The sequence below is a fragment of the Corvus moneduloides genome, chromosome 13 (genome assembly GCF_009650955.1).
Source record: "Corvus moneduloides isolate bCorMon1 chromosome 13, bCorMon1.pri, whole genome shotgun sequence".
Classification (NCBI taxonomy): domain Eukaryota; kingdom Metazoa; phylum Chordata; class Aves; order Passeriformes; family Corvidae; genus Corvus; species Corvus moneduloides.
In genome coordinates this window covers 13,444,302-13,464,244 of record NC_045488.1, presented here as the reverse complement: position 1 = coordinate 13,464,244, position 19,943 = coordinate 13,444,302, and the positions used below count along the sequence as shown (strand labels likewise).

At 40.6% G+C, this 19,943-nt stretch overlaps 2 protein-coding genes and 2 long non-coding RNA genes across 5 annotated transcripts in view; 2 read left to right on the top strand and 2 right to left on the bottom strand.

Annotated features, from left to right (window-relative positions):
- Window positions 1-1,298: 1,298 nt before the first annotated feature.
- LOC116450711 lies at window positions 1,299-6,879 on the top strand. Its single transcript, XR_004242925.1, has 3 exons — window positions 1,299-1,383; window positions 2,176-2,403; window positions 3,585-6,879. It is a non-coding gene; the product is annotated as an uncharacterized LOC116450711 (long non-coding RNA).
- On the bottom strand, window positions 1,310-10,165 carry LOC116450710. Its single transcript, XR_004242924.1, has 4 exons — window positions 9,965-10,165; window positions 8,929-9,032; window positions 2,276-2,374; window positions 1,310-1,403 (listed from the first exon to the last, which is right to left on the bottom strand). It is a non-coding gene; the product is annotated as an uncharacterized LOC116450710 (long non-coding RNA).
- MNS1 (meiosis specific nuclear structural 1) lies at window positions 9,163-19,523 on the top strand. 2 transcript variants are annotated; one of them, XM_032123444.1, is made up of 10 exons: window positions 9,163-9,323; window positions 9,760-9,849; window positions 10,051-10,178; window positions 10,660-10,762; window positions 11,581-11,810; window positions 12,533-12,749; window positions 12,828-12,935; window positions 13,792-14,049; window positions 14,948-15,073; window positions 16,694-19,523. In XM_032123444.1, exons 1-10 carry the CDS (start codon window positions 9,321-9,323, stop codon window positions 16,790-16,792), a joined length of 1,362 nt encoding a protein of 453 aa, XP_031979335.1. In that variant the 5' UTR covers window positions 9,163-9,320; the 3' UTR covers window positions 16,793-19,523. The 2 variants fall into 2 exon arrangements, with proteins under 2 accessions (XP_031979335.1, XP_031979334.1); XM_032123443.1 differs by lacking the exon at window positions 9,163-9,323 and having other exon boundaries at window positions 10,055-10,178.
- The window catches only part of TEX9 (testis expressed 9), a 24,853-nt gene continuing 19,834 nt past the window's right edge, over window positions 14,925-19,943 (bottom strand). The window contains exon 12 of the mRNA XM_032123442.1: window positions 14,925-18,335. Coding sequence (XP_031979333.1) covers window positions 18,258-18,335 — 78 coding nt within the window. The 3' untranslated portion in view covers window positions 14,925-18,257. The remainder of the gene's footprint in view (window positions 18,336-19,943) is intronic.

Sequence of the window (19,943 nt, the reverse complement as noted above, 5' to 3'; positions counted from 1 at the left end):
GCCCCGTCTCTTCCATCGCCGACTGTCACACGACACTCCCCAGGCCAGGATCCTCTCCCAGGGCTGGACACAGTCTGATGCAAATAGGTGCCAAAGCTCATTTTCCCTTTCTTTTCCTTGCTAAATCAGTGTTTGTACTGTGACTTTCACTCCCTGGGCAATATGCACCAAAAATGTGGCCTGAGGAGACCTTCTTTTCCTCTGTCAGTCCTGAAGAGGAATATGAGAGACAGCTCCTCCACCTGAAGAACGTTATGGAATGCTATAAATATGTTAATTCTCTAATTTATTAAGGTTAAAACTTACTTGACCCATTTAAAAAATGTCACTGTTTCCAGGGTATCAACAAATAAAAGGATACCTGAAAGAGACCTACAGAAAAGCTTGGGTGTATGTCATGAATGTCATGTTATTTCATGGCTTTACATTTAAGCATCTCAGTTACTGCATCTCCTTACTCTTAGAAGATTACCAACTAGAACAGGTTCAAAGCTTTGTGTAAGTGAAATCTGCAGAGCGTAAAAAGAATTCACAGTAAACATCTTTTCCTTGTAGGTAGACATGACACAAAAATGTGGGGTTTGGTATTTGTTCTGTACTGATATTGTTATTCTTGTCTATTCTTTATGTTTCTGCCATAGTTCATTTTGAGTTCATTACAGAGCTTTGCCTTACAGTATGACATGACTAAGCTTATGCTTAGCATTATTATTATATCATTTGCTTGTAAGCTCTGCCTGTTTTATTGCTGAATTATCCATTTTTAGCAATATTATTTAGAAAATAACTGTCCGCAAATGTCTAGGATTTTTTTCAGGTTTTACTCAGATCAGTTTAAACTGTTCAAATCTTAGATAAAATAAAATACAGCTTAGTAGAGCCTATAGATATAACCTTAACATTTGTTTATCACTGACTAGGACTGGCCAGAAAATTACTATTTAGGGAGGGTTTCCATACATTTTGGGATGAAAATCATCTTAATTTTTTTTTCACAGCTTCTTGAGGAAAATGGGACAAATTCTCTATCTGATGCAGTTGAAGGCATGGAAGATGGATCTTCTACATCCAAAACTACTGGCTATTTAGTATTATCTATTATTTAAGATACATCTCACTTTATAGTCTACATTTCCACATACCACTTTGAAGGCACAATTTGATTATTATTGGTTGGTTGTTTTCTTGCTTTCAGTTGAGGACAAACTGCTACAAGGACTCAGGCTTCTGTCCTCAAGCTCAAGGTGTCCAGAGAAGGATTTGTGCAGGGGGACTTCCTTCTACACCTTAGGTCTAGTCTGGCTGGACACCTTTCCCATCCTAGGTTGTGTGCAGAGTAACAGGATGCTTTGCCATGACTTGCTAAGCCACCTTGGGAGCCAGGTAGGGTGGGTATTTGCTGCCTGGAAGGCAAAGAGAGTAAGTTTTTCAAATACTGAATAGCAAAATATTGAACTTCAGAAGAAGAAAGCCCCCCCCCCACTGGAAATAAAATAAAAACATATAGTCCTTCAGGAAACTAGCCCATTGCATAACAAGCAGATAAGAATGAATTGTTCCTTTCAAGTCAGTTTTTAAAAGAGGAAAATATTTAGAAAGTAAATCTTGCAGTCTAGGTAAAAGCAATTTTGTTTTATGCAGCTGCCAGTGAAGAGTCCTGGTGCAGTGGTACTTGTAAGTCGTAATCAATAAACATGAATTATTTAGAAGACACAAGATAAAAATGAATGAGTATTAAACCAGAATTAATCCACCATATAAGCACTAAGCAATATGTATGTGTTCCTAGCAAATTGGTAGTGACATCCATTTGGAATCTCAGTTTACATGCATGAAAAAGGTATAAGTGAATGTTTCATCATCTAATTGTAAATAAATTTTAGCTAAAATGCATGAACTAACTGTTAAGGATCAAGTATCTTAAATTAGAATGTCTACAGTATATAAAAGCAGACATTCTGGCCAGATGGTGTGAGAATAAGAAGTGACTGCACTTCAAATAAATAACCAGAAATCATGTGCAATGGGGTTCACTCGAGCACCACACATTAAAACAACCTGCAAAGAAGAGATGAGGCAGTTTAGGAGAAAAGTTTTTGTGTTGGAGGGGCAATGAAAAATCTCATTTAACATAGATACTGTGTTAGTCCCACTTTTTGCTTCTTCTGTCTGCAGAAATGAGGTCTCAACAGAGCTTTTGGATCCTGAAGAAACATGATGAGAGATATCATTCCCAACCCACTGACAGAGAAGGAAGAGGAGTAATAGTACTCACATGTAAATGAAGTGAGGCAAGGCCTGAAAAATGCTTCATGACAAGAGGAAAAATTGAGGAATTAGGAGTGTCCAAAAGAGTACTTTGTAGTACAAAGACCTGTGGGATGGGAAGAAAATATTAAACAGGTAATGGAGATGACAGAGGGTAGAGATAATTCCTCCAAAAATACTAAAATGATGTACTTGAACTACAGTTGTATCTCTCTAATATACATCTGAATAGATATGGAGTCAGGAAATGGTTATTTATAAGCTAAAGCAAAAAGTCCATTGGTATTGCTTTCAAACATAGATACTATCTAGAAGGCAAGCCCATGTAAAATGTTTTCCGAATGAACTTGGTTAAAATTTCAGAAGTATGGGTGGTTGGGAATGAGAATTTCCAGCATATCTGATAGCAGAGGAAAAGTAGAAACTGCTCATCTTAACATATCCTGTAAAATTCTGTAGGTCACCCACGTTCAGGTTGTGTGCCCTTATTAAAGCTCCAAGAATGTTTCTGGACTAATTACAGTAAAAGTGAAGTTGTTCAACAGTGGTGTTTATCTGTTACGACAGCATAGTGATCACTGATTCTTGCATGAGTGACAGAAAGGTTAAGTTAGAGATCTTCTGAAGGAGGACTTTTTTAGCCATAGGGGACAAAAGCAGAGGAAAAAAGGACTGACAAAGGTTGTATACAAAGAAGCCTTTAATGCAGATTTGCCATAAGGCAAGATAATAGTGCTTGAGTGTTATGAACTGCAAAAACTGCATGAGCACATTATATTTTAAACACTTAATCTGTTTTACAAACTATGTACATTCTTCTGCTAAATAAGATGAATTGGGATTCAAGAAGCAGCACATCCTGACAAATCTTCTCCTAAAGGCATCCATTAATATAAATCAACAGCAGCAATTTTGTTTGATCATTTATTTGCAAGAATCATTAAGGTTTATTAGCATAATTATTCCCTGTGGGACTTCATGTCACATAAATGAAAAATGGCATTATCAATATTTAAAAGATAAGTACGTAATGTTCAGAGTACTTAAACAGTACTCTGCAGGTGGTGTCCAGCTGTAGCAAATTAGATTAGGTTTGATTTTTAAATTCTAGAGATATAACTTGAGACAAAACTAGGCTCCTTATTGTGCAAGGCATAAGCACAACACTGAACTCTGTAGTTACTCATTACTCATGTGTGTAACACTGTTATCTAATTTCAAGGAAGCAACTTGTCCTAGGATACCAAAGGGGAAGAGAATATTGCTTACTGGTGGAAATCCTTCTATAATATCACTGCTTTTCTTACTTTTAACAGTTCTATATGATGACCTGAAATTTTCCCAGTGAAACGAGACAACTTTTTCCCTCATCTCAGTGGAGACATGGAGAAGGGCCTTGCTTTCCTGCAGGAGCTCTGAAACCAAAATCAGCTGGTTTCTCTGTAGTAACACTGTGATCATCTCAGTACTACCCATGAGGCTTGGCTTACAGGAGCGCTTTTTGAAACAGACACAGGGACTGATGCATAGCAAAGCCTGTGGGTAACACTGTGGCGGGGACATTTCATGGACAGAGATCTGTGGGCTTTGTCTGGCCCACAGCAATGCAGAGCCAATTCACCGCTTCCATGAGGAATTTTTGTTGGAGCACAAAATTGCTGTTTTGTCAGCAGCAAAATGTATCGGTAACCACTGTGTACTCTTCTCCTCTCTAAAAGCTCTTGAATAAAACATCAATGATTTTACTAAACATGCCCCAGGACTCCTCCAGACATATCCCTGTGTGGGGCAGGGAAGCAGAGCCTGCACCAGCCTGGGGCTCATCACAAGGCTCTGCCAAGGCTGCTGGGCAGGAGGAAGAGCCAGTGTAAGAGATGGATGCAGGCAGCAGAATGACTTTCACCTTGCTCTCTGACCTTTTGGGACTGATGTTTGTTTTCTGTTACTGCCCTTCAGTTGCCCTCTCCATTGGTTGGCTTGAGGTTATGGCTACGGATTAGTTTGTTTAATACTCTGTTGTTTGCAAATGACATCTTTTTTCTTAGTATTCTGCTCTTTGCTAAGCTCCCCTTTGGAGCTCCTCAGTTTTTTAATTATTCACAAAAGCTGAACTGAACTCTTTGGAATTAATTGTGTTTGGTGGTATCTTGCAGGAATGAAAGGGGTTCTGCTTTCTTCTAAGTACGTTTCTTGGTGCTTTCAAGTCTGCACTCAAGTTAGAACACATGCCAACACCTGGACTTGGTGCTTCCCAGGAAATAGGCAGTCCCCAGGAAGAATATGCCATCTCACCCTTTTGCTTGGTGTGTACTTTTTTATGGGTGCTGCTATAGGAAGAGTAGTAAACCTTAGTACTTAACAGTTTATTTCTCAATATGTCGTTCACCTTTGGAAATTATAAATCTTCCTTCCAGAGGTGTATGTTCTGATGGCATTGCATACAAAATACTGAAAAGGAAACTGTGATCTGCTCAGTGCTTAATGACAGCCAAAATCTGCTGGGGGGATGATGATCACTGCGTGGAGGCCATGTCTGGTTTTAGTTTTCCCTCTGCCCATTCAGTTGGGCACTTTAGCAGACAAGCTTGCAGGCTGGTTACTCAAATGCCTCCTCTGCACCCCGCACAGAAAAGAAGGATAGACTAGAATAGGAAAAAATCTAATCTTTCTTTCAAACTAAAAGCTACAAATGAAGCTTGTTGTCTTGAAGGACACTTCTGACAAACACTTGTATCAGAGGTCCCATGTCAAAGTCTCAGTAAATATACACCTTTTAAAAACCTTTTACAAACAGTACTTTCATGCTCATAAACATCCAGATTCTCTACTAAAAATCTTCTCCATTCACTTTCCTAAGTAAGGACTCGGTCCTTTTGCTTGAATTTACAATCTCTGTTCTCTTTCATTGGTTATGATAGGTAAGTGGATAAAGGTCTTGCTGCAAAAAACCAGAAGTGTCATTATAGCAATGTTTTACAACATTCTTTATAGAAGAACTATATTGCTGTACCTAGACCAGGTGTTTAAAAAAAATTCGTAGAGGTGAAGCAGAAAGCCTGGTATGCTCAGCAGAAAGCACTTGCGTGCTCCCCAGTGTTTGCTAGTTGAATTAAAAGAAGCACGGTGGATGTGGCTCTCTAATTGGGTTCAAATCACTGAATGCTGGCAAAGTGGTGCCAAACTCACAGGAAAAGAAAACTAAGTTCTACAACTAAATACTTACTAAACCCACATTTGTCACATCGGAAACAGATGTATTTTTGTGAACACATTAGAAGCACTGAGTATTTTTGTTCCTTGTAATATTTTTGTTTATTGTCTGTAATGTCATGAGTAAAAGATTGCTTCTGCCTACTGCTGCTATGGGACGTGTTTTCCCTACTACTGCAGTATAATTAAAAAAAAAAAAAATTAGTACTAAGACTTTGTTGACAGTGATAGCCCCTTAGCTCCTAAATCTGCTATCCCATCCATCACTAATCTCAAACAATGCAAGCATTAGTTTCTCTGTGACTTATCTGGGTCCTTAGTAGATCAATAGCACAGCTCAGATGTTTCAGACTCTTCCCTGTTAATTTGCATTTATCTTTTCATCCAAAGAAGGCAAACTACCTCACAGAGAAGCTGTGTTATCCCCAATAGTGGTTTATAATGTTGCCAAGTCAGCATGACCCACATATCTCAGCTGGAATGCATTTGTCACTGTCTCATGTTATGATTATCTGGTAAAATGCCCTAGAAAAGATGTAAACTTGCAAAATGGCTTCACCGTTTTCATTTAATGACCTTTTCTGCCGTGTGTTCCTCCACCACCTTCAACTGAAACTGCTAAATAAAGGGAACTTACTTTTTCTCTTTAATGCTCCATTTCATCATTTTTGCCATTAGCTTTCCTCAGCAGTCTTCCCTTCTGCTGTCAGGAGTTCATCAGTGGGTGCTGATACTGAATTTAAGAACTGACTCATTTATTAAGATGCTGTGTCAACCCTGAGATAGGACTGCTGAGTTTAACTCTACATTTGTACAATTGGCTGCTGATTACCTAAAGCTTTTCAGGCTCTAGGAGGGTTTAATGCTCTTAGGAAAAAGGAATGAGAATCAGGTCACTGACCTGTAGCTGTAACCAGGCTGCTGCAAGAAGAAATGCTCTATGGAACAAGAGTTTGATTGCAATTATGCAGCAGGGACTCATTCCTTTCCATATTATAGGAAGGTAGATATTTCATTTATCTGGTTTTCTAAAAACTTCATAAGCTATGTAATGAAAGAAAACTGAAATATAAACACACTGGATTTCTAAGAAGTCTGACCCAGCTGGTTGCTAACAGTGCATTTTTATTCTTCTTCAGAAGAGCAGAGCAACTCTGCCTGGACTGAACTCTGCTCTGTATGTGTGAAATTTGTAGGTCTTTAACTGAGAAATTAATCAGTGCTATCAAGGAGCTCTGCTTTTGACATGAGGAGAAGGTAGGTCTGTTTTCACCACAGTGCTTGATTTCTTCCCAAATAGGAAGGTACGAGGGAGGCCCCTCCAGGGAGGGGGGGTCACTTGCTGTGACTGCACAGCTGGGAAGAGGAGCAGCAAAAACAGGTGCTTGCCTCTCAGGTGGAGGAGGAGCACCCAACTGAGGTGACCTTGATGAGGAGAACGGGATGTGCTAAGAGGGCCTGGCACAGAAGTGCTTGGCCAGGTGCAGGTGTGTGGAGAGCCAACAGGGAGATGCAGCCAGTGCCGGAGAGCAGCAATGGTTGCAAACTGAAAAAGGGGAACTTCTGGCTGGATGTAAGGGAGGGAACAAAAAAAAAGAAATTAAGATGCCCAAGCTTTAGGACCAGGAGTCTGCAGTTCCTGAGGGTGCTCTCAAGAAGAGATGAAACCAGTAGTTGCATCTAAATTGAGGGAAACAATTGTTTTCCATCTCTTATGTATTCCATTTAATGGAAGAACAAGACAAGGGCGTATTGGGTATTTCTGTGGAGTTTATGGGTTATTTTCCCCTCCTGGTTCTCTATGTGGGGTGACTGTGTGCTGAAAGGTTACTTACCTTCTTTTGGAAATCTGCAGGCACAGAACGTTTACTGAGCTGTCCCTGTGGCTTAACTTATGTTGGGGAAAACAATCAGGGCATTAAAGGTAAGAGTTTCTGAGCACAAACTGCCATAAGGTATTGAGGATAAAGGAATTCTCTGGTTGCATTTTTTTTCTTCTTTGTATTTTAAGCACACTTTAGCAGATGTGAAATGTATAGGAAATAAAAGAATAGTGAGGTTCCAAGGACTGGAAACCTCAAAATATTTTCCCATTGGGAATTTTTCAGGATATTAGTCCTGTGGTCTGTCTCTTCTGTGAAAAATACGCTGCTAGCAAATAGTTTACATGCAAATATAAGCCACCTCTTAATTTTAAAAATAACTTTGTGAACTGACTCATTGGTCTTTGATATGTATTTTGTTCAAGCATTTTTACTCCCACTTTTCTGAGTACCTTGCTGTCCTGGAGACTGACTCAAGGTGCTCTCCTTTTAGAGGGTTGCTGTTCCAAAATGAGGGTGTCATATGAGCAAAGATGACATTTTACGTCTCAAGGTTATTTGCTCTTATTTCCTAAAATGAAGGGCAGGGACTTGATTTTGTTCTTTTGTTTGGTAAGAAAGAAAATTCCATTTATTTCCAGTGAGGCTCATATCTGTTTACTGAGGAGAAGGGGCAGCAAAAGTACCTTTTGCACCTTTATCCCCCCAGCCCTGCCACCTCCAAACCTTGAGCACTAAAAGTCACTGCTGTGCCAGAGTAGTTAAAAGATTCCTTCTTTCTAAGTCAATGCTTTAGAATCATTGGACGACTGGGGAATGGGGGGGTGGGGTGGGGGTGGTGTTGACATTTATTTGTTTCCTTGCCTAATGGTGAAGAAAGTGATTTTTTTAATGTTTGGGGTGTTTCGGTTTTTTGTTTTTTGTTTTGGTTTTTTTTGTTGTTTTGTTGTGTTTTTTGTTTTTTGTTTTTTTTGGTTTTTTTTGCTTTTTTGGTTTTTTGTAAGAGAAGTATAGTGGTAGTACCACTTGCAAAGAACTAGGGAAAGTTTATGATCTTTTTCTGTCTCATCTCTTTCTGCTTGTATCCTTTTAAAGACATGGTCTCCTGTAGTTTATTCCTCCCTTCCCCAAGCATTGTGGGAAAACACTTTTCTTATTAAGAGGACAGAGAATAACCAAAGCTCCAGAAAGAATTCCACCATTGTGGGAAAATTTCTAAAAGGTTTAAAATAGTGTTTTCATCCCAAAAATATATAGATATAGACACATCTAGCACTGCATCAGTAGAAACAAGCAGACTTCTAACCTAATTCTTTACCTTCTCTTAAGCTTTATTAATTTTAATTAATTTTATAAAGTAGGTGACATTAATGAGTTTGAAATACTGCTTTAAATAAGCTTAAATGTCTTTAGTTTTACTTAACTGTGTAGGAAGGAACATAAAGTTGAGGAAAGTGGGTAGGCTTGAGTTTGGGGAGTTGGGTGCCCCAAGATTGATTTCCTTCCTGGAGCAGTCAATCCAGCCAAACTCTGGAGGGAGCAGTTGTGGTCTGTGTAAGGTCTCTTTCTGGAATATTAAAGGCTGGGTTTTCTTGAATAAAGCATACTCTGTACCAAGTACCCTTACCAGAATCATGTAGAGTCATCTGTTTTGGTGATGTTCATGTTCTGTCTGTTGTGTTCTGCCCTGTGCCTGTATCTCCCACACCTGTTGGGGATCCATCGTCATAGCTATGAAGGAGAGAAATTCTTAATTAAACGCTGCCACCTGGGGTTTGTGTTTAGAGGTGAATCAAGTGCATTAATTCAAAGTCACTACTCAAGAAATGCTTTTAAATAGCAACTTTCAAAGGTGCCCCTCGCCATGACGTCACGCGGCCCTGGCCCCGCCTGCTCCGGGGGTCACGTGCCAGGGTCGGGTCGCCATCTCGGCCAATCAGCGGGGGCAATTCCCCCGGAAGCGAAATCGCGCCCTGCAGGCCGGCGGCGCCACGCGTTGCCACGGCAACGGCCGGCAGGATGGTGAGGGGGAGCGGGACCGTGAGGGGAGCGGGATCGGGGGCGGCATGGGGAGCGGGACCGTGAGGGGAGCGGGATCGGGGGCGGCATGGGGAGCGGGACCGTGAGGAGAGCGGGATCGGGGGCGGCATGGGGAGCGGGACCGTGAGGGGAGCGGGATCGGGGGCGGCATGGGGAGCGGGACCGTGAGGGGAGCGGGATCGGGGGCGGCATGGGGAGCGGGACCGTGAGGGGAGCGGGATCGGGGGCGGCATGGGGAGCGGGACCGTGAGGAGAGCGGGATCGGGGGCGGCATGGGGAGCGGGACCGTGAGGGGAGCGGGATCGGGGGCGGCATGGGGAGCGGGACCGTGAGGAGAGCGGGATCGGGGACGGCATGGGGAGCGGGGGCGGGTCCCTGCGGCTGTCCTGCGCCACCGCTTCTCCCTTGTCGCCCGCAGGCATCCGAGGAGCGGGACTGGGGCAGACGGGCGGCCCGGCTGCGGGCCGAACTGGAGCGGGAGCGGCGGCTGGATGAGGCGCTGCGGGCGGTAAGAGCTGCTGGGGCGGCCGCGCTCGAGGGGGGTGGGAAGGCCAAGGAGAGGTGTTCGCCTGGCTTTACCTTTGCCCGTCAAAACCTTTCCCCAGTAACAATCATTTACTAACTTGTATAGTCTTGCTGACTGCACAGTCTCCTTGCCTTCTTCCAAATGCGCGTGTGCGAGAGTTGGTAAGGAAATTGTTCTGATCAGGCAGAAGAGAACAGAAAGCAGAGAGCACTGCAGCTGGAGCGAGAGCAAAAGCTGGCGGCTGAGCTGGCGAGGCGGGACCTCGAGAAAATGAAAGATGAGAAGATAAGGCAACAAGTCAGAGCAAACAGGTAATTCAGACATTTCCCAGCTATATCAAATTAGCTGCTTGTTATCATGATTTGGGAAAGTTGTAGAAGGAGTGGAGAGGACTCAGACCTGGAAGGAAAAGTTAGTTTGATGTCCAGGTATAATAAAAAGTTAGTTTTAAGCAAATTTTGTCTATAAAAGATGTTGAACCACAAAATTTTCATTTTGAGGATATGTATATGTACATTTAGGCATATCCATGAGCATACATGTGTATGTATGTGTACCTGTGCTTATATAGTTAGAAGTCAAGTATGCAGAACTGTTGATAGCACATGTAGGAATATAGGAAACTCTTGTTTTTAAGTGGATTTTTTTTCTTTTTTTGCCCTTTAGCTAGAGCAGTACTTTTCATCAGGGTTGCCCCGATGAAAAATACTCTGTTTAAATAGTGATGGAAACTTAATTTTTTCCCCTAGATACCTACCCCCTTGTAATAGGATAATTTTTTTCCCCCTCCAGTCTTGAACTTCGAGAGTTAGAAAGAAAGCTGAAATCTGCTTATATGAATAAAGAACGAGCTGCACAGATTGCTGAAAAAAAAGCTATATACGATGAGAAAATGGTAATTAGTGCTTCCCAGCTCCTGAGTCCTGTAACTCTTTGTGTGGATTGTGCAGAAGATTTTTCCTTTGACATTTTTCATCTAAAATATTGTTCAGGCATTCGGTGTTATTGAAAATATATTTTGTGTTATGAAGGATTAATTAACCAGTAATAACTAGATGTAGAAAAAGGTTTACTTTGCCATTGCAATTGAAGGAGTAATGAATTAGCTGTATGACTGGTTATAGTTGTTATTTTACTGGTTTTGTAACATTTATCTGAGTAAAAACTATGATACCCTTTGTACAGTAAGTTTTTACAGTGGTGAATCCGTACCTCAGAGTCTGGTTGTTGAAAACAATGTTACTATTGTTAAACAGTGATCTGGGTAACTTCAGAAAGACTTGCAAATTTGTATTTATGTATAGAATAATATTGGTGATCAGGCAGATGCTTCTGATTATGTTAATGCTCTATACAGAGTTCAATGCAGGCAGCTCATTGAGGTTCAATGCAATGTGCTCATTGAGCGTGTTCTCTGTAGCCCAGCTTCATTCCAGTCACTGTGCTGATGTAAGTCCCACCTGTGCTCAATGCTTTGTCCCTTAAGTACTTTTAGTGCTCCTCAAGTTGGTTAAATCTTGAGGGTGCCCTTCAAGGGTTCTACTGACTAGATTAAGCTATTAAGCATGTTAAGGCTCTATATTTATAGACTGAGGTGGAAGACATTCCTTTCTGGTAATGCAGCATAATTCCTTTTCATACTGTGCATTTTTTCATTACAAGTTGTAGTACAGGGAATGAAAAGAAATCTTGTGTTGCCTTTTCCCCCCCTAGAAATGGGAGGATGAAGTAGCCCAAGAGATGAAGGAAGAGTACAACAGGTTTCTGAAAGAAGAAATGTCTGCAGAACTGAGGCGAAACCAGGAGAAGAAAATGTACCATCAAGAACTGGACAAGCAGGTTGAGGAACAAGAGAAGAAGAAGCAAGAGGCTTATGAAGAGTTTCTAAGAGAGAAACTCATGATTGATGAAATTGTAAAAAAGATCTATGAAGAAGACCAAATGTTAGTTACTTCGAATTTTTATTATTTATTAATTTAAAACATAACAACTCATACAATTCTGCACAGAAAGCTGATTTGTATGCACCTATTCCATATACAGTAAGGCCCATTTTAGTTTTCCTTGGTCACATTTTACTAATAAGAGACTGACTTGCATGAATTTTCCTGTTGAAACATCAGAATGTCCCAGTCAGTCTCGTGTCCTTGTTCCTCAAATATGAAATCCAGCTTTATTTGCAGGAGGGCTTCCAGTGGGCCCATCATGCTGGACACGACAGCATATTACATATTTCTGCCTTGCCTTGTGTCCCTGCCTTGCCACCAGATGCTTTGTTTGCATGTCTTAGGAACAGGGAAGGAGGTTTCTCAGGGCAGGGTATTGGCGGGGGGGGAGAGTTTTGTGTAAATAAAAAGTTTAGGAGTTGTGGTGCCATTTGGCTTTCTTTTCTTCTCTTTGATGGGGCATAAAATGCAGCAGCAGCGAGTAATTTTGTGTACAGTCTGTCCTCTGGAAAGGTGTTAGATATGAGATTCCCTTCTTCAGGCAATTCATTACTAACTATTTTCAATTTAGCTATCTAGTTTTTAGCCAAATGGTTAAGGAAAGTAATTTAAATGTTAGTTTCTGGAATATATTGTTAATGGCGAGCATCTGGTTGATTTAACGTTACTCTGCAGTATGTTAAATGACTATTTGAACTCTTTTTTTCCATCTTCTACAGGGAAAAACAACGGAAGTTAGATAAAATAAAAGAAACTCAGACATATATTGAAGAGTTTATAAAAGAACAAGCTATCTGGAGGAAAAGGAAACAGGAAGAGATGGAAGAAGAAAATAGGAAAATTATGGAGTTTGCCAACATGCAACAACAAAGAGAAGATGATTGGATGGCTAAAGTTCGAGACACTGAGGAGAAAAAACAGAGAGTTCAAAACATGGTATCAAAAATTGAAATTGTAGAAAAAATTGTTGTATGTTTTTGTCTTTCATTTAGAAACCTTTCCTTTTTGTTATAGGTTGCCAAGACTATGGAAAGAGAAGAACAGAGGCGTAAAGAACAGGAACAAATCCGCCAAGATCTGTATCTGGAAAAACAAGAAGAGATTGAAAGGAAGAAGGAGATGGTAAGTGCTGGCAGGTACATGAAGGGTTTTTTTTACACCCTTTGGATATCTAAGTCTGCAGTGTTTTTTGTGACTTTGGGATGTGTTTGAGGGACTCCTTGAGCCCTTTTTGGACTGTGAGCTATCTCAAAGCAAAAGGCTTAATTCTGATACGGTTTTAAGAGTCTTAAATGAATTTGAATTGTTCCCAATTCTGTTCTAGCACAAAGTATTTATTTTCAACTCTATTTCCTGAATGTTCTCAGTCAGACAGGCAGTTTGTACATTAGCTTAGGTTTTGGAGGGAAAAATTTGTACTTTGAGTTTCCTTTTCCATTCCTAATGTATTTGTTTTAATTTCAACCAGGAAGACAAGTGAAGGTTTTGAATACCCTTATGGCCCCATTTATACATTTACTTATCGTGTGAAGGAGAATACCAGTAACTTGGAAGTTTAGGTTTTAGCAAAGTAGTATAATTATCTGCTTTTCTTCTGCGTTTCCATTTCCTATGTGCCCGGCCACACTCTGTCTTACCTTGCTGTGGGTGAAAAACAAAACGTAACATAGGTTGAGATACCAAACACTGCTATTTTTAGAGTGTTGTTCAGGATGACTGTCTTGTTGATTCCCTTCATCATAGCGGGGGAAAAAAAATCTCCTTTTGTTTTGGACTTAATTTTCAGAATCATGTGATATTTGCCAAGCTGATTAATACTGGAGAGCACTGTCAGATATGGAATGTTTGCTCCAGTTAGTTATGCTAGAAGTTAAGAACTACAGTAAATTTATTCCAAGATAAATGGAGTAGATTGGCTGCTGCTGCTCAGAATTTTTCAATGTTCAGTAATACTGCATTTTACTAAATTCCTTTATAGGCAGAAATTGAAAAGAGAATAAGGCAGCGCCTAGACTTAAGGCAAACATATGAAGAGCAAGTTGCTCTGAAGGCAGCAGCACAACAAGCTATGAGAGAAGAGGAGGAAGCCCTCCGGCAGCAGATTTTGGCCAAGTTTGCCGAGGACGATCGCATTGAGCAGCTGAACGCGCAGAAACGGAGAATGAAACAGCTTGAACACAAAATGGCCGTGGAGAAAATTCTCGAGGACCGTCGCAAACAGTGTATAGCAGAAAAAGTAAGAGTTTCATATGCACCTTTGGTTTGAGCAGAGTGTTTAATATGGGAATACTTGTGCTATCCTAAGGGACAATGCTGGTGTTGCTAGGGAAAGGTGATGGGAATTGCAGGGGGGGAAGCAGGACTCTGTTTTGGTTTCTGACAAGAGAAAAGTATTTTTAGAGCTAACTGTTTCTTGTTGCTCAAGAGGCTGGGGTCAACACCATCCCTGGCCCACCGTGTAGCTGATGTGCTGTGCAAATACCTCTTCAGGAGCCATGAGATCAGCAACACAACTGCTGTCCAGTTCCACATCTCTGGTCAGCTGCACTGATAATGATGTCTGAGGAGTCTTTAGGTTAAGTCTCTTGAATTGAGATCTGAGGAAGAAAAGGTGATAGCTGAAAGCAAGACACAGAATCCCATACTGCTGTTTTCATAACTGTTTATAGGGTATAAATCACCTGTGTAATGTGAATTGCAATTTCCAGTCATCAATGTGAGAATTCATACCTATTGCACCTTTTCCTGGTTTAGAGCAGTAGGACAGGAACAGACTAACTTGTCTGAGAGCCAAAAAGCCACCAGAACTGAACATTGCCTGCCTTCAAAATGGCTTCTGACACCAAACACTTGGACAGCAGACTCATCCCATGACTTGCCATTCAGTTTTCTGTTTTATCTAGATGAGATTGTTTTCCAGTTGCCAAACAGGTATTGTTTAAACAGTGCTTTGTGGGGTTTTTTTACATACACTTTCCATTCTTTTCAAGAGAATTTCCTGTGACCAGGAATTAGTAAGTGGAAGTTCAAAATTTACTCCACTAAAATTTTTGTCTTTATGCTGTGGTGGATAGTGGTGGAAACAAATGTTCACAAGAGCTGAAACAGAACTTGGGAAAACTTGTTTATTGTAGGAGCGTGAACTTGAAGAAAGAGAGTTAGAGAAGAGGAGACAAGCAAGTATCCGTGCAATTATTGAAGAAGAGAGACAGAAACTCTTGAAAGAGCATGCATGGAAACTGCTGGGTTATCTTCCTCGAGTAAGTGAATTGTATTTTAAACACCTTTAATATCTGTCCTGTAAATTGATATTCTCTTGGATAGTTCAAGGTGAAGGTGCAGAACTGTGCAAGTTCCTGGAGTCAGTGGATGTCCTTATTGTGTTAGCTCACTCGCACTCACCTCTTCCTTTTTCTTTTGAGGTGGGACGCATTTACAGTACTGCTCTTTCTGCTGAGGGGCGTTGGGCTCTCTGGCACTATTGATGCCTTGTACAGAACTCGCTGAAAGCTTCCACAGCATTTTGCACATCCAGTGTTTGAAATATGGAATGTGAGTTCTACAGCAGGGCTTCTCTAGCCAGAAAGGGGTCCACCACATCTTAAAACCTGTTTCCACCAAATTTCTCAGCTGGGGTTTTGGCAGCAATTTCTTGCAACTCTGGCTTGTCTGCCAAATATTCCATAACTATGGATTCTGCAGTAGTGCAACGAACTGCAGCATTTACAGAAGCATTTCTAAGCTTGCTCTGTTCGTCCCTGTATTTTTAAAAGTTAAAAAGATGGAAGCAGTTATTGCAATAGGAATAAACTACAATTTCTTTCGTATTGTGCTTCATAATTGGGAAGATCTCCTAATAGTACACAAATAAACAGAGAGCTGCCTTAGGGATGTAAAAAGGCATTTACAGTAGGGAGGGAGCTATCCAGCTGGTTAAAGAAATTCTGCAATCTGGAAAACATTAAGTAGAGCAGAGTTTCATTTTTATTCAAATATTAATACAATTATTGGTGCAGGAATTTGTAACACTTGGAGCGAGTTGTTATCTAATGTAGATTTCATTAAAGGATAACTCAGAGTGACAACATTTTGTATACTTCTCTGGTTTGAATTTGCTGCTGTAGGAAGCCTTGGCAATTTCCATGTCCAAGGCTCACATATGTGCCATGTATGATGTTCTACTTTTCTGTTCTCTGCTTCAACACTGTGTCTGAGTTGGGTGCTCCTACATCACATTACTTCACTGAAAATGGTTAAATAGCAAAGTGCTACCAAATCCAAAACTTTCCAATATAAATGCAGTTTGTAACTTTTTCCTCTTTTTTAAATGCTGCAAGGTATGTTCTGTGGGTCATACATATTTTTAGCTGTAAAATTACTTTAGAAATTTAGATTTCCAGGTGCCCCACTTCTCTTCTCAAAAACATAGTTTTTGATTAAGTTGTCCTGCATTACTTGATTTCCCAAGTTATTTCTTTGTATGAGCTAATACCAACACAGGTAAAGGTGGAGACAGAACCCCAGCCCAGCCAGGGCCTCTTTTCACTGCAGTTGCGTGATTTTACTAAACCTGCTCCTGTGCTGTACTGACTGCAGTCACTCAGTGAGCAGTCACTCCTGTGAGCAAGAGAACGCAGCTAAATGTTGTCTTTTGGCAAAACAAAAAGGGTCTCTGGGTTAGCACCAATTTGTAACTCATCTGCTCAGGTTTTGTGATGGTTTTCAGGCTTGATTTTCAGGTTTGTTTTGAAGGTAACATAACAGTATTATGGATACCATTATGGATGCAGTATTTCCTTCCATGGAAGATTTCAGAGATCCATAGTAATCTCTCTACTTTGTTTTACCTTCTGATGTGTGTTTCTTTCCTATTAATGCAGGGAATACTCAAAGACGAAAATGACATTAACATGCTTGGAGAAGATTTCAGGTTGGCGTACCAACAGAGAAGAGGTAATGAACTTCCAGAAGAGAGCTGAACCTTCCCCCAGCTCAGCTCCTGCTTTTACCACTAGGTGTCAGCTGCTTCCCAGTGAAAACTTCTATTTGCTGTTAACAGTGAGGAATTCCTCTTTAGCAGCATTAAAAGCCTTGCTTTTAAAACCGAAGTTCTAAACTGTGATGAGCAGTTAGTTTTACATAAGTGTGTGCTCCACTTGCATTTTTCACAAATAAACTGTTCTGGAGTTCTCAATTATTCTCAGTTAGTCATGTAGCAATGTTAGAAATGTTTTCTTCAGCAACACAGCAGAAACCTAAGCTCGCGTGTGTATTCCAGTCTGGACTAAAGGATTCTCCTAACGCACTACTTCTGGGAACATGTGGCTGTCCTGACATTACACTACTACAATCCTCATCCAAATGTAGTGTCTTATCTCCATGAGGTAGGTCTGAGGTCCTTCACTGGAAGGTTCTAAGCAGAGATGTTGTTCCATTCTGAGGTCAGAACCACTGTTTATACCTTTCTTTCAGTGCATAAACTGACTAATTTTTATCCCATGTTCTTTTTCACTTACTCTGAGGCAGGACTCCATTGCAATAGCTGAGGTCTGGCAGAAGTTCCTGCAAGCAGCACAGGCTTGTATTGCTCCTGTTCATTAATGTATGCACAACAGGCTCAGCTCATCTACCCTGAATCTGTTTTCTAGTTATTGATTACAATGATGACTAATGAAGTTGTTAAGGATGTAATGCTTGTAGAGCACCTGTGAATGTGGAGTCATCGCTCCTGCCTGTATCCCAAAGCAGCAGCTGGTGGCCAGGGAAAGGTTTAATATTTTCACCTTGACTGAAGGAACACTTTTACACAATACAGCTCTATGGGACTGTGGAGGCAAGTCTCATGTATAGTTATGCCAGCCAGGGGCTAAGATGTAATGGCTAAAACAAGTTATGGTCGTTTCTATAAAAGAGCTGTTGGTGCTTAAATTAGATGCCAGACCAGCTAGCTTTGAGGGGAGATCTGTTACAGAGAACAGACAAGGCCAATTTTCCAACCATGTGTTTTAAAAAGGACATGACATTTTCTTCTCAACTGGATCACTGGTTAATTTATTTCTGTTGCAACAAGGAATTTTCTGAGACTAAATCCTGACTTCCTTGGACTGAATATTACCATAGGTAAGGTACAGTTTTAAATGCTAAAACAGAGCAAACTGATAACCAAGTTCACTTGTTGGACTATTCCTTGCATGGTCTGAGCTTCTCTGCTCCTTACAGAATGGGCAGTTTGGCCTGGCAATGAAGTAGAAATTTGTATTTCATATGACATTACAACACAAGCTATCAGGCTTACAAAAGTTAAACAATTTAAACGTAAGTAAAATCAACAAAATCAATTCAGTGGGATATACAGTTATTAACTATTAACAAGGACTCATATACAATCTCAAAATAATGTACTGTCTGACTCCTCTTTCGAACAGGAGTTGCTATTTAATGGGATCAATAATTTCCCCATTCAAGAGCTTTCATGAATTCCTCTTCGGTGAAAGAAAGCATCTTGGCAGCTTCAATGTGCATCTGGAAAAAAAAAAAGAGCAGAAGGTAAAATAGTGTGAATGACCAATACAAAATCCTGGATAACTGGGATATTTTATGTGTTTTAATGAAGCACAGAAATTCCTGAAAATCTGACAACTCTTGTCACTTCTAAAGAACACGTGTAAGAAAACTGGTCCACGTTCTTTCAAGCTGATCAATATACAATTTAACATTAAAGCTATTACAAAGCAAATCATCCTACTCCTGATATTTAATGTCTTTAGGGAATTTTTTCCCTCTATCATTCTCCAGGCTCTGTCTGCTCTGTGCATCTGAACCTGCCACACAAATACTACACAAATAGCCTAAATAAGGTTTTTCTAATTCATTCAACAAAAGGCCTGTTTGAAGCAGACTTGAAGTCCTTCCACTGATTGTGAGTATCGATCACATGTGAGCTTCAGCTGCCCTTCCCCAGCGCCTTTGGCCAGAAGCTGCAAGGCACAGGGTTAGCCCCAGTCTCATCCACGTTCTTCCAGTCACAGTCTCTTCAGAAAGGACAATTCACAGCATCCTTCATCTGTGAGTAACACTTTTTGTAAGAAAAGTTAAGTGGCTTTCTTTCCTATCTGCAGTTCTGATACAGCATTTGTAATTGTTTAAAAATGTATTTAATGCAGTTTGTGACACTTGTCTGAGACGATGGGTTTGGTTCCCAGTCAGAACAGAACAGAAATGCTGCTCTGTGACACCCATTTCAGTGAATTCACGTTCCAGAGGACAATGAGCTACCTCATCTATAAGAACATATTTTGAGTGAATGCTGTGTAGCTTTAATTCTCAAAATAAACTTGCAGAGCTAGAAGAGCCAGTCAAAGGCTGAGCTAGTACTGCTGCTGTTAGATGAATCCCCAGGATCTACTCTGCATCCTGTTACTGCCAGAAAAATTCTCTTGCACTGGAAATGCACAAGCAGCCCTGGTTCCTTTTATTCCATGTACCTGTCCTCCTTTGCCCTGTGTTGGGGAAGTATTCCAGATTCAAGGGTGTAGTTTCATATTGCAATTCCCAGTTCTTAGGATAAATGTGTGTATTTCGCTCCCTGAAGTTGCCACTTCATACAGAACTATTCTTCCTCTAGGGGCTCAACAGCTTCGAAAGTGTTTACTAAATGTCTGGTGATCACTGAGTACTCAAAGGGTAAATAAAATGTTCTACTTTCTTATCTCTAAGGCTGGCCTTTCTTAAAGGGGGTTCTGTTTAACAAGCCACCATACATTGCTTGCTTTAGCTGTCTTACAGCTTTGGTTTGAGAGTGTAAGAAATGCACTGACTCCATCACAAAATGAATCCCATGAGATTCAGCAGAGTAAGAAATTGGAGGTGACCCAGTCTGTTAAGGTCCTGTCCAGACAGCTATGCAGCCCATAGCTCTCCATGTCTCATGCAGCCTCAGAATGAAAACTGATAGAAATGGCTGCACACATCCCAAGCTTTTAAGTGAAAGCTGTGATGGAACTAGTAAGTGGAAAATTGTTCAATTTGGGCAACATCTCTTAGTATACTTTCCTCTCATTTTAATTTCCTTCCATGTAAACTCACAGTTTTCAATATTACTTTATTGGACAACAGACACATTTAGCTAGA

What these genes read in the sequence shown, in the direction of transcription:
- MNS1 (XM_032123444.1), top strand. An exon ending in TTGAAAGGAAGAAGGAGATG is followed by an intron (nt 12,936 to 13,791) that starts GTAAGTGCTGGC and finishes ATTCCTTTATAG; the next exon opens with GCAGAAATTGAAAAGAGAAT. An exon ending in AACAGTGTATAGCAGAAAAA is followed by an intron (nt 14,050 to 14,947) that starts GTAAGAGTTTCA and finishes TGTTTATTGTAG; the next exon opens with GAGCGTGAACTTGAAGAAAG.